The sequence below is a fragment of the Podarcis muralis genome, chromosome 1 (assembly GCF_964188315.1).
Source record: "Podarcis muralis chromosome 1, rPodMur119.hap1.1, whole genome shotgun sequence".
Lineage (NCBI taxonomy): Eukaryota > Metazoa > Chordata > Lepidosauria > Squamata > Lacertidae > Podarcis > Podarcis muralis.
In genome coordinates, this window is record NC_135655.1 from 10,801,037 (window position 1) to 10,814,916 (window position 13,880).

General features: G+C 47.3%; 1 protein-coding gene across 6 annotated transcripts in view; it reads left to right on the plus strand.

Annotated features, from left to right (window-relative positions):
- SYNE2 (spectrin repeat containing nuclear envelope protein 2) overlaps positions 1-13,880 on the plus strand; it is a 259,349-nt gene that overhangs the window by 107,403 nt on the left and 138,066 nt on the right. For all 6 annotated transcript variants that reach the window (XM_077923084.1, XM_077923110.1, XM_077923091.1 and 3 more), the window contains exons 43-48: positions 262-528; positions 4,183-4,338; positions 6,069-6,355; positions 7,294-9,373; positions 10,473-10,795; positions 13,000-13,144. In XM_077923084.1, the coding sequence (XP_077779210.1) occupies positions 262-528; positions 4,183-4,338; positions 6,069-6,355; positions 7,294-9,373; positions 10,473-10,795; positions 13,000-13,144 (3,258 nt within the window). The remainder of the gene's footprint in view (positions 1-261; positions 529-4,182; positions 4,339-6,068; positions 6,356-7,293; positions 9,374-10,472; positions 10,796-12,999; positions 13,145-13,880) is intronic.

A 13,880-nucleotide genomic window follows, 5' to 3' on the forward strand; every position in this document is an offset into this window, starting at 1 on the left:
AGGCAACCAGAGAGGAACTTTTCACATTTACAAGCTTTGCAAGAGCTATAAACAAGCTCCATCCTCACAGTGACAATTCTTCTGTGCAAATTTCTGTTCCTCCGACCTTCGTCACCCCTTCGGCCTATTCTTCTTTTGCTATAGAAGTTGGTTCCATTAAGAAAGCAATTGACATTTCAGTAACTTCTGTCCCGAAAAGGTTAAGATTCCCCCCGCCCCTTTCTCTCTCCCCACCTACCTCTCCCCATTTCTATTTATCAGGGGCTAAAAGGAAGCTTGATGGAAGCCCACAATTTCCCAAGCTCGACAGGCAAGAGTGGAAAGCCGCTGCCGAAACCGGGGCAAATGCCGCCTGATGATAATCTTCTCAATGAGCTTCAGCAGCAATCGCTTGGCTATCAAAAGAAATTGCAAGCTGCGCATAGCCGGTTGGAAGTGCCTCCAATCGCTTTGCCGTTAATGAATGGGAAAGTAATGGGGACTGACCCTGCTCCTTCGTCCATTACAAATCCATCACCAGAAAGCAAGGTAATAATCTCTGTTGTTGCACAACTTCATTGAAGGATGTTGTTAAGTGCTATTATTGAACACGGGCAGCTCTTCAGCCAATACAGCCGTTTATCTAGAGCTCCTGCAGCCTCGCACTTTCTCTCTCCGGGTTTCTAGTAGCGGAGGGAGGAAGAGGCACTGTGAACTGTAGTGCAGCCCTCCGGGTGTTAACTAAACTACAACTCCCTTCCAGTTGTGTAGTGGCAAATTCAGAAGTGCACAGATGGTCACAGTCACACCCCTTCCCTTCTAAGATTAAACCACCGTCTAAGATTTTAGTTATCTTATAATTATTGCAATAATAATAATAATAACCAGGGGTGCATTACAATGATCACTGCAGATCTCTGCGTGTGGCCTTTCAGCTAGATCTGCTGTTTTCTGTGTACATCCATGGGCAGATGATTTTGGAGGGGCTTAAGCCTCTCTCTTGCTCTCTTATGCATTTTTGAACTTTTGGGGGACACAGGTGGTGCTGTGGGTTAAACCACAGAGCCTAGGACTTGCTGATCAGAAGGTCAGCGGTTCGAATCCTCATGACGGGGTGAGCTCCCGTTGCTCGGTCCCAGCTCCTGCCAACCTAGCAGTTTGAAAGCATGTCAAAGTGCAAGTAGATAAATAGGTACCACTCCGGCGGGAAGGTAAACGGCGTTTCTATGCGCTGCTCTGGTTCGCCAGAAGCGGCTTAGTCATGCTGGCCACATGACCCGGAAGCTGTACGCCGGCTCCCTCAGCCAGTAAAGCAAGATGAGCGCTGCAACCCCAGAGTCGGTCACGACTGGGCCTAATGGTCAGGGGTCCCTTTACCTTTACCTTTAAGCCTCTCTCTTGCTCTCTTATGCATTTTTGAAAACTGTGAAGGAGCTCACCCCCTGCAGCAAAGACTTGGTAGCAAGTTATGAGTTCAAAACACGGCATCATTCGTGGAAAGAGCTTGTGGATACCCAATGAAGCTGAGCGTTGGCCAGTTTAGGAGAGAGGAACGAAGATAGAAACGTCAAGCAGTGCATAGTCAAAACCATGAACCTTGCTCCCCAGGAGGCTGTGATTCCCACAAACTTGGATGACTTTAGAAAAGGATTAGGCAAATTTGTGGAGGGGGATAAAGCTTTCAGCAGTTACCAGCCATGAGGCAGCAAACCTTCCAAATACCAGTTGCTGGGAAAGAGTTCTGCTGTGCTCATGTTTTGCTCCCTGGCGCTGTGGGTTAAACCACAGACCTAGGACTTGCCGATCAGGAGGTCGGCGGTTCAAATCCCCGTGACGGGGTGAGCTCCAGTTGCTCGGTCCCTGCTCCTGCCAACCTAGCAGTTCGAAAGCACGTCAAAGTGCAAGTAGATAAATAGGTACCGCTCCGGAAGGAAGGTAAACGGCATTTCCATGTGCTGCTCTGGTTCGCCAGAAGCGGCTTAGTCATGCTGGCCACATGACCCGGAAGCTGTACGCCGGCTCCCTCGGCCAATAAAGCGAGATGAGCGCCACAAACCCAGAGTCGGCCGCAACTGGACCTAATGGTCAGGGGTCCCTTTACCTTTACTACCCATGGACATCTGGTTGGTCACTGTAAGAACAGGGTGCTGGACTAGACGGGCTATTGGCCTGATCCTGCAGGCTCTTCTTTTCTTCTTATATTCCTCCAGTGAATCTAATGTTTAGCAACCACTCCTCAAAACTATCGCCTACACAGCAATGAATCTATTAAGCTTCTTCTATCATTAGTATAATTAATTAGCCTATTAAGGGTAAGAACCATACATTAGCAGCCATTACCTGATTGGCAAATATTAGTCTTCAGCTCCGCAGCTTTTTATTGTAACCACTTGCTTGAATGTGTCTCAGTTTAGTTTCTTTGTTCCTTTCTCTGATTTTGCATCCCATTTAGATAGAAATTCCCTACTTAAGTCTTTTAGCAGTTGACTGCTCTTTATGCATTTTGCAGCCTCTCTTTAGAGTGAGAGTGATGCATCTTCTTAAATGGATAAAAATTACCATAATTGCATTATCAGGGAAGATGGAAATTTGGTGTGGTTATGTTCAGTTTTGCATGTGAATGCAAACACACCCTGGTCTTACTTCATATTCCCTTCCTCTTTTCTTATCCTTTGGCATTTTTCATTATCAGGGATTCTTATTTATTGATAGTATTATTTACCTGCACTCTCGTACCTGGTGTTGCTTAGGAGTTCTAAGAAACAAATAAAAACCCTTCAGTTTTTCAACCAGTGATTAAAGACTAGTGATATCCTAAGAGTTGTCCAAATGTAGAGCAAATAAATAACTTTCCAAATATATACTAAAAGGTAAAGATAAAGGACTCATGACAGTTAAGTCCAGTCGCGAACAACTCTGGGGTTGCTTTACTCATCTTCCTTTACTGGCCGAGGGAGCTGATATTTGTCTGCAGACAGTTTTTCTGGGTCATGTGGCCAGCATGACTAAGCCGTTTCTGGCAAAACCAGAGCAGCGCACGGAAATGCCGTTTACCTTCCCGCCAGAGTGGTACCTATTTATCTACTTGCACTTTGACGTGCTTTCGAACTGCTAGGTTGGCAGGAACCGAGCAACAGGAGCTCACCCCATCGCGGGGATTCAAACTGCTGACCTTCTGATCGGCAAGCCCTAGGTTCAGTGGTTTAACCCATAGCGCCACCCGCAGGTGATCCTAATCCTAACTGCTAGGTTGGCAGGAGCAGGGACCGAGCAACGGGAGCTCACCCCGTCGCGGGGATTCGAACTGCCAACCTTCTGATCGGCAAGTCCTAGGCTCTGTGGTTTAGACCACAATGCCACCCGCGTCCTTAAATATATAGTAAGTACAGTCAAACCTCAGTTGTCGAACGTAATCCATTCCGGAAGCATGTTTGGCTTCCAAAATGTTCTACAACCGAGGCTCAGCTTCTGATTGGTTGCAGGAGCTTCCTGCACTCAAGCGGAAGCCGCGTCAGACATTTGGCTTTTGAAAACCGGAGCATTTACTTCTGGGTTTTCAGTGTTGGGAGCCAAAGCGTTCCAAAACGGAGGCGTTTGGGACCTGAGGTTTGACTGTACAGTGTCCTTAGAATGAAGGGAGGGCAATAAATGAATAAATAGTAGTCAGGACTGAAGAGCAAGGTGGGACTGTGTCAGACCCAAAGAATGACCAAGGACAAAAGAGACTAGCAGAGTCCAGGAGCACTTTGTCACTCAAGCAACTCTCAACTGAAACAGGAAGCACTTTATATATTTTTTCTGCCCAGGAGCATTCAGTGGGTGCTGAAATTATTTCTCTAAGAAGCTGTTCGCTGCAGTTCAGAATTCACCAGGTGGAAGAACTGCACACAGATCCACAAGATCCCAACACTGGCTTAGGGTCTCCACTTCTTCCTCAGCCCTGATTTGGAAGCACCACAGCCTCCTGGGTTTTGCACAGAAACCTCAGCAAAAAATTGCTTCGCTGAATAACCGCAGCCAACACAATGCATCTAAGACAAAGGATATGACTTCTTCCCAGATGATCTGGCTTCCGATTGTGTTTGAGCCCTAGCAGTGCTTCTGTTTGAGATTAACTTCTGGATGGATCACATAGAAATAAATGCTCAGTTGCAGAGTGAGCCAAATGAAAGCAGCGTGTTGATTACCTGTTTGTGTTTTCAGGGCTCTGAGATGGAAATGGTTTCGCAGGGGGGTCATCTTCCCGAAGACCAGGCGACTGCAGATTATGCAGAGATGGTGCAAAAGGTCAAGAAAGCGAAAATCTCGGCTGCAGAGTTAGACATTGTGTTGATGAATGGTCAACTGAGAGAAATAGAGGTATGGAAAGAAGAGATTTGGGGCTCAACCACACTTCCACTTGTTTCGCTGCTTTCCCCTGGGAAAACCCACTGATACCGCTGAATTGGAGCCAATCACATTTTTTCCAGGTTGATGTTTGTTCTAATTTAGCAGTAAAGAGTGGGTTTTCCCAGGGAAAAGCAGTAGCAGGGCAAAAGCAAGACCACTCGGCTTCATCCCTAGAATGTATGGGACAAGCGTACAACTGCTCGGATCCGTGCTTTTTCTAGGCACAAGATAAGCAGGTGTGAACAAGCCGTTATTCATTCATAATTTCATTAATCTGTGGCTACATATGAAGTGCCCGCTACCCTCTCACCCTTTTGCTCCATCACATGCACATAGAGACATGGAAGCTGCTTAGGCCTGGTGCAATCCTGCACCACCAAGAAGGGCATGTGAATATTCCAGCCTTCTTATTTTTATTTTAAATTTCTATACTGTGTTCCATCCAATTTGGGCTTCGGGGCAATTCGCAGAAGGGTATAAATAATGTAGTAAAAGGTAAAGGGACCCCTGACCATTAGGTCCAGTCATAGCCGACTCTGGGGTTGTGGTGCTCATCTCGCTTTATTGGCCGAGGGAGCCGGTGTACAGCTTCCGGGTCATGACTAAGCCGCTTCTGGTGAACCAGAGCAGCGCATGGAAATGCTGCTTACCTTCCTGCTGGAGCAGTACCTATTTATCTACTTGCACTTTGACGTGCTTTCAAACTGCTAGGTTGGCAGGAGCAGGGACCGAGGAACGAGAGCTCACCCCGTCGTGGGGATTCGAACCACCGACCTTCTGATCGGCAAGTCCTAGGCTCTGTGGTTTAACCCACAGCGCCACCCACGTCCCTATAAATAATGTAGTACAATAACGCAATAACCTTGATAATAAGGCACATTAGATAAAACCCTTTATGGAGCAGTCCTCTGCTCGCTTGGAATGCAGGTGAGGGGCCATAGGTTGCTACAGGCATGCTTCTTTGCTAGCAGAGGAGAAGGCATGTGGTTAGAGCTTTCTCTCTCTCTCCCCCCCCAACCCCCAGTACAGTGCCAGAATGCTCTCTCACCATTGCTCTACTCCAATGGCAATTTGGTCAGAATTTGGGCCTTCTGGAAGCGTATGAGAGGAGGCCTCAGATTGGATCCATATTCCCACCATTCCCCTGCCATTTCCCTGAAAGGGCAAAAGGTGTGCCAGTCCTGATGCTAAGTTATTATTGTTTTTTAAGGCCAAACTGGGGAAAATAGTAAATATAGGAAAGTAGGAAGGTGCCTTAAACCGAATCACACTACTGAGCCACCCAACCTTATGTTTGTAAATTAAAATGATGGCACGTTGCAGTAAACCGTAGTTAATGGTTTACTGTAAAGGTGCCTATATCGACTGCTTTGCTTCTTTCCACGATTGTGCAGGAGAAGCAATCCCTGACCTGTGGGTTTGGCGTTATAGCCAAACCGAGGATCATGGTGGGTTTTTCTCCAAACAAAACACGATAAGTAGGCAAGGTTTGTTCTTGGCTTACTGGGCATGGTTTGTTGGAGCAGAACAAACCATGGCCCTCAGTTCCAAAGTGATGCTGAGCCCAAGATCATGGCCTGCTTCTTCTGTATGCTAGAGAGGAGGAGCAAAATGGTGTGAGATTAGCAAGTATGTCTTACCCATGATGTGCAAACAAGGCTGCTCCGTTTTAAAACCTCTTTCCCTGGTCTTCTGACTAGAATTTGTGTGCTCTGCTGGAAAGGCAAAGCTCTGCCAGAAAGCAGAAAGCTAAAACTTCTTCATTGCTGGACGGAGATTGCTTGACCACTGCAGAAGGAAGCGGCTCAGTTGTGCCAGATTCAGACAGCATGGCAGCTTCTAGTTGGGACAAGCTACTGCAGGATATAATGTCTGCTAAAAAGGCCAGGCAGGCTCAGCTTCATTTGCTGAATAATTACCAAGCGTGTCTCACCGAGGTCCAGTCTTCAATGAAACATTTTTCGGAGGAAAAAGAAAACCTAAAAACGTGAGTACATGGGGCAGATTTCTATATCACCTAGACCAACTTGCCAGATGCAGTAGTAGAACACAGGCTCTGCCGGCAGGAGTTGCTAGGTTCGATCTTTGCTGTTTCCACTTAAAAGGATAAGGCAGATCACTCCCTCTTAAGACGGGTCAGGAGATCTTTCTGCCTTAGCATAGGACTGGGTAAAACATGAATGGCAGCGATCTTTTCAGTTGCGCTTGGGCACTTGGATTTAGTACCTTCTTATCAAAAACTAAATGTCAAACCTGACATCCCAAGTGATTGCAACTGGGGGAAGGTGTGTGTTTCAATTGATTAATAAACATTTATTTACTTGAGTCTTTGACTAAGGCTTCAGTCCTATCCATGCAAGACTAAAATTCCATACAAATTGGGCCTTTGGTATCTAGTTAGTGGTAGGGGTGGTAGAATCTAAATTTGGGTTTTTCATCCACAATTCAAAATCTGTTCACCATATTTATTTATTTTTTAAAAGGTCCTCTTGAGCATTCACAAGCATTTTACTGTGAATTTCTATTCACGTAGCACATGTTTATATTCAAAATTTGCCAAATATGCGCATTTTTCCAAAGCATATTTTCCCTAGTGTAATGTTTTTGTGTGTGTTACTTTTGCTAAATGGTGTATTTTTATACAGACCTTGCCACAGTATATGCCTTATTATATATGTGCATTGCTTGGGTGGAGATCTAGATTGCAAAATTGGAAGGTTGGCTCACTTTTGGTTCATGTATTGTTCTGGAGAGTGAAAATCAGTTTAGGTTCACTTTTAAATGCAAACTGGACAGAATTTCTCGCTGATCTCTAGTTACTGCCTGTGAAATATAGTTCTGAGTATCTTGATTAGCTGGTGTGCTTTGAGGAAAACAGCCTTTCAAAATGTTAGATTTTTACTCCTTTTTTCTTTCTTCCGAAAGGGTACCCCTGTCAGAAGACACAGTTCTCCTGGAGAATATCCAGAAATGCTTGGATTCTATACAAAAAGGGAGGATCCTTTTGCAAAAGCTGAAGGCTGAAAAAGGAAGCCTATCTAGACACCTAACCAGGATGGACAAGGAGTTAATCCAAAACCAGGTGGCCCAGATAGACCAGTGGTGGAAACAGATGGAAGACACACTTAAAAGGAAGCAGATCCGGGTTGCAGCACAAGCCAATGAGTTTAAGGTTTTCATGGATAAAGCACAGGAGCTCCAAAAGTTGCTGCAGCAGCAGCACTGTTTGCGAACAGGCGGGGACACCCACAACCAAGCACACTCGGCGTTGATGGCCACAGAATTACAAGCGCTTAAAAATAGTGTTTCTATGTTAAAAAGTGGTGCTGAGATGCAGATGAAGAGGATGTGGACCGACACAGGGAAGAGAGCTCTGGAAAGCGCAATAAATGATTTGCAGACTCGAGTGGAGGAGCTAGAGCAGCTGACTCCTACGGAAGATGCCCAAAGAAGCGGCCGTTATCCTCAGGCGTATGACCTCACAAAGAAGATTGAAGAGGCTGTTTTGTGGGCCAGAGTCTCGTTGCTCCACCTGGATGGGAAGGCAGCGCTTTTCCCGGACGATCTGATGTTTGAAATCGAAAGCTGCAAGGTTCTGATTGGGGCCGCCGAGGAGAAAAAGTCAGGTGTCGTGCAACTGGTGGACGAGGCACAGCGCATTGCTCCCCAGTTGGAATCGGGCGAAGCTTCTGCCCTCGCCCTCCTTTCGGACCAGTTGCAAACCTGCTACAAAGACCTTGTTCCGAAATTAGTAGAGCGGTTGGAGCAGCTGGAATCTGAGCTCGGAAAGAGACGGCAGCTTTTTGCAGACACCGAAAAATTGCAAGCAAAACTTAAAGAAGCAGAGAGGGTATCCAAGCCAGGTACCGGTGACACAAGCCTGAAGTCAGAAATGGACCGTTGGCATGCCGTCGTAGAAAAGTCTGCAAAGGAGATCGAGGAAGCAAAAGGTATTGTTGATGCATCCCCTCAGGGGCTAAATGTGTTTGAGAAGTTGTTTCTCAATGACTTCTTGAGAAGCCTCCAGAGCAGAACTGAAAGAGCTCACAGGCTAAACCAGATTAACCGCCGTACAGCAGAAAACAAGGTAGATGCCTATGAAAAAGTCACAAGGACGCTGATGTCATTGGAGCAGGATCTTTGCAGCCTCCAGCGTGAGGAATTGGAACTGGACCAGGCAGGTGTGGACCAAGACATTAAGGGTAAATTGTTTGTGCTTAAAGAGAGAGCAGCGGCCATCCAGTCAGGTTTGTTGCACTTAGAAAAGTACAAGGAGATTTGGGAATGCCTGCATCTGAAATGGGATGTACCAGACCTTGAGAAATTGCAAGGCGAGTGTTGCAAGCTGAAACGTAAGCTTGAGCAGAGGGTTAGCTGTTCTGCGGAGGGCGACGGGCGTAGAACAGCACTCTCAGAAGTTGAGGCTCTCATCTCCATTATACAGAAACACTGTGATGTTTTGAAAGATTGCTCCGACTCTATTGCCTCTGAAACCAGTCCGATGTCAGAAAAGACTTTAAGTTGGAAAGTGCAGCATGCCAGGCACTTAACTCAGGAGGCACCCAGGCTGCTAGGCAAAAGCGAGGCCTTTGGTCCTTCTCTCAAGGAGACCAAGATGCAGCAAATAAAGAGCTTGGGCGTGAAAATAGATGGGCTGGCACAAGTGATCCAATCTAAGATACTGGCTGTTCAAGAAAAATGCGGACACGAGCAAGGTTTCCAGAGCAAGCTGGGTCACAGTTTAGCAGCTTTAAAGCAAATTAAATCCGAGCTCCGGCAGCCCATTCTACTTGACTTGGAAACACAGACGATCCGATGTGAAAATATGTACTGTAAAGTGATTGAAGATGCTGCAGAAGTAGAATCTTGCGCTGCTGAAGATTTAATTAATAGAAAGAGGGGGTCTCAGGAAGGACAATCTTCCCTCCCTGATAGTTTGCAGAGGGAACTGGATGAACTGCAAAGCCTGAAAGTACAGCTGAAATCTGACATTGCCGCACGTAAAGTGAGTAATCCTAGATATCTTGTTTACCTTGTTGACCTTTCCGCTGAGATTCTTTCTGCTGAGGCAGATCTCTGGCCTACCCTGCTTTTCATAGAATCATAGAGTTGGAATAGACCACAAGGGCCATCGAGTCCAACCCCCTGCCAAGCAGGAAACACCATCAGAGCACTCCTGACATATGGTTGTCAAGCCTCTGCTTAAAGACCTCCAAAGAAGGAGGTCTTTTGGCTCCTCTGGCCTACTCTAGATTAGTTCTGGTCTTCTCTGAGCAGCAACAGCTTCTAGTAACAGACTGCCTGACAGGCCTTCAAACGGGGGACTGTCCTCTGTAAAGTAGGAGATGTGACAACATGGTGGTCCCTAAGTGGAACAGTCACCTGTCACACATCTTTTACCTGTCACCATCTCTAACATTTGAGATGCCCGGTGAAGGGTTTGATGAATGGCTGGTTACAGTAGCAGAGGGATTCTTGACTGCTGGGGTTTGTATGCATGTTTTCCATGCTGTTTTAATTTGTCTTGGTTTTTCACTTTAGTAAGCCACATTGAAGATGAGTTGTCATTTTCCCTATTGTTTGCTGAGCCAGGGGCCAGAAAGAAGCATACCACCGGAAAGGCAGGCCTGGCTAACTAAAAGGTTGTGTCCAGCCTCTTATGAGGCGTTAGCCAACACAATTAAATCTACTAGCTTGGGGATTTATAGGTTTTGGGGCCACCACTGAAAAGGCCTTCCTGCTAGTTAGACGTTAACTCAGGGGTCGGCAACCTGTGGCCCATAGGCTACAAGCGGCCCATGAAGGTCATTTAAACAGCCCCCGAGCCGCCCCCGAACCCAGCTGTCTGCTCGGCAAGTCCCTGCGATCCGGCCCACGGAGCGATCTTCGTGGGAGTGAACTGGCCCAGGCAAAGTAAACCTTGCTGACCCCTGCATTAACTTAATCTCTGAAATGGACTTAATCTGGAGCCCAGCTATATGGGCAGGTCTTGTCACATCAGGGCAGAGTAGCATATGAAATAAAAGGTGTGTATTTTCCACCCATGCAATCTTGTGGCATTTTTTAGTTGCCTTTAAAAAATACAATTTTGTTAACCTGTACAGAGTGCCTTAAATGAAGCCTTTGGGACTGTGAAGTCTTACAGAGAAGCTGTCCGAAGGGCTTCCGACCTCCTCAGCAAGCGTGAAGCCCTTTTCTGCAATCCTCTGCTCACTCTGGATGAGCTAGAAGAGCCCAGCCTCCTCTCTCGCCAGAGACAAGAAGAACTTGAGTCTGCAATGTCTCAAGTAGAAGCGCTGACCTCTGCGATGGAAAGCATAGTCGAACCGCAGGCCAAACTGCAACTGGAAAAAACCCTTGGCGATCTCGTTTCTAAGAGTTTGATAGCAAGAGAGCAGGAGCAAAAGAGAAAATCTGATGTGCAGAGGTAGGTAGTCTGTTCTCACTCTAGGCGGCTTCCAACAAAGAATAAAAATACATTAAAATGTCACACATTAAAAACTTCCCTGAATAGGGCTGCCTTCAGATGTATTCTGAATGTCAGGTAGTTGTTTATCTCTTTGACATCTGATAGGAGGGCGTTCCACAGGGCGGGTGCCACTACCGAGAAGGCCCTCTGCCTGGTTCCCTGTAACTTGGCTTCTCGCAGTGAGGGAACCGCCAGAAGGCCCTTGGCGCTGGACCTCAGTGTCCGGGCAGAACGATGGAAGTGGAGACACTCCTTCAGGTATACTGGACCAAGGCTGTTTAGGGCTTTAAAGGTCAGCACCAACACTTTGAATTGTGCTCGGAAACGTACTGGGACCCAGTGTAGGTCTTTCAAGACCGGTGTTATATGGTCTCGGCGGCCACTCCCAGTCAACTATCTATGTGCTGCATTCTGGATTAGTTGTAGTTTCCGGGTCACCTTCAAAGGTAGCCCCATATAGAATCCCCGCGACGGGGTGAGCTCCCATTGCTCGGTCCCTGCTCCTGCCAACCTAGCAGTTTGAAAGCACATCAAAAGTGCAAGTAGATAAATAGGTACCGCTCCGGCAGGAAGGTAAACGGCGTTTCCATGCGCTGCTCTGGTTTGCCAGAAGCGGCTTAGTCATGCTGGCCACATGACCTGAAAGCTGTACGCCGGCTCCCTCGGCCAATAAAGCGAGATGAGCGCCGCAACCCCAGAGTCGGTCACGACTGGAGCTAATGGTCAGGGGTCCCTTTACCTTTAAACCCTACAGAGCCGAGCTGGTGGCAAACGCCTTGCTCTGCTTTCCTTTGGACTGCATCAGCAAGGCTGAGAGGGGAGTTTGTTGCCTGGGCAGTCCATACACGCTGCCCAGTCTTGCACCCCAGGGAGGTCACTTTGGTGATGCTAACACATCGGTTTTACTTTACCCCCCGGACGCTCACTGCGTTGCCTCTCAAGGAAAAGACAGGTGCCAAGAGTGCATCATTGTAGCTCATAGTAAAGCGCCAAAGTTAACAAACGACTTGCCTGAGAATAGGCACATGGGCTCCACCATTGCTCCTGCTAGCATCTTTTCCTTGGATGTCCATTTGTGCATGCTGCTTCTGATCTCAAACAAAGAGATGGTGCCTTGTCTGAGAAAGTAGGGCTTGACAGGGCAGGTGGGGCCTGCTAGGTCCAGGAATAGTGAACGGGTTCATGTGATACGCTAAGCCAAAGGTTGGCTTAGCAAGACCCTACGCATAGCTGTCAACCGTCCCTTATCTGGAGGGAAATTCCCTTATCCCAGCGCCGTTTCCCGCTGCTGTCCCGGATTGATGATATCCCGTAAATTTCCCGGGTTTCAAAGGAAGCAACTCCTCTCCCTCCCTCCCTTCCTGCCAGCCAGGGAGGAGGGAGGCTCCAACTGTGTTGCTTGGCTGCATTGCTCACCCAGTAAGGAGTCTAAGAATGACTGGGGGGTGGAGCTTGCATGCCTTGTGCTGATAAAATTGGCTTCGTTGCCTGGGGACTCGCCTTTGCTCAGCGCTTCCCAGCGGAGAGGTGATGGTGGTTTTCCTTGCTGCATCCCCTTTGCCGGGTTACCGCGCTGTGGGAACCACCGCTTGAGGCTTCGTTTGGCTGCTGGCTGGGCTTTCTGCCTTTGGCTCGGAGGGGCTCAGAAGTCGAACCTCCCTGTGCTCTGGAAATCCCTTATTTTGGCTGCTGACCCCTTATTTTCTAGGCTGCTGGTCCCTTATTTTCAAATCTGTAAGTTGACAGCTATCGGCCCTATGAGCTCGTGGGCTCCTAGAAATGAGTTTGTTACCACTTTGCACCTTCCTGTTCCTTTTAGCTGCCATGCCAAGTTGCACTAAACCAGTGTTTGGCTTAGCTTTCTAATTGGGATATGTTGTCATGCTCTGTCCTCAACTAATCACAAGCTGTATGTAGCCAAGAATGAGCCAGTTGTTGGTTAAGAGGAACTGTTGAAAATCACGTATCATGTCTTGCATCAGCAGAAGTTTTGCATCAGCAAAGCCACCACTGGCTAATAATATTTTTTTTATAAAAAATCTCTTCTGTTTATATATTTAGTTTGTGCCACTGGTTATAACCTTTGGGCTGATCTTTCCACGACTGGAGAAAAAAATATGGGTGTGTTTTGATTGCTTTGTTTAATGTTGTTGCATTCACAGATGCTTGGAAAAATACAACCGCTTCAAAAAATCCAAAGAGGTGATTCATGTTAATCTCAACGACGCGGAAAGGGTGCTTCAGAAATCTTTGTACCATATTCCAGTGTCTTATAAAGAAGCTTTAGAGCAGTCGGAACAAAGCAAGGTGAGAATAATCTTCACCACAGTGGCATGTTTTTATGATCGTAAATTTTTGCAGTCCTCAAAGCACTTCACACATACACCCACCCACAGTGTAAAGAATCTTTAACAATAATCCTATGAAGCCGCTCACTGTTATGGCTAAACATAGACGCAGCAGCAGCAGCAAGTCTATGTTTTAACAGAAAGCAAGTGGCTGCGAGAGCCTTTAGTCTATTCTGTGCCCCCACACAATAGCTGTGGAATGCACAACTTTAGACAGCCATTTGCTGCTTAAATTGGCCCCCTTGGGAGGCAGTTATGGGCTGGGTATTAGTCGTAACCAGGGGTTGGCAAAGTTTTGGTGGCTTGGGCCACCAAAGACACCGCAATGGGCCAGAGTGCGCATGCACTTATGCGCAAATGCTATTTCCAGCACGGAGGAGACGTGCGCAGCTTCCCATTGGCTGCAGGAGCTTCCTGCAGCTGAAGGGAAGCTGGCCAGCATCGTGGAAGGCGGTCCTCGCTCTTCTCTACACCGGTTTAGCGTGGTGCACGGGAGCCATCCGAGTGAGCGGCGGGGGTCCATGGGCTGGTAAAACAACCCCCATGGGCTGCTTGTGGCCCATGGGCCTTAGGTTGCCAACCCCTGGTCATAACCATGGTTTGTTTAGCCAAAGTCCGGTTTGTCTGACTGCTTGAACTGAGCCCTACAAAGTAACCCAGCTTTGCTTCTTGGGAGCAAAGCAAGATGTAGTTGT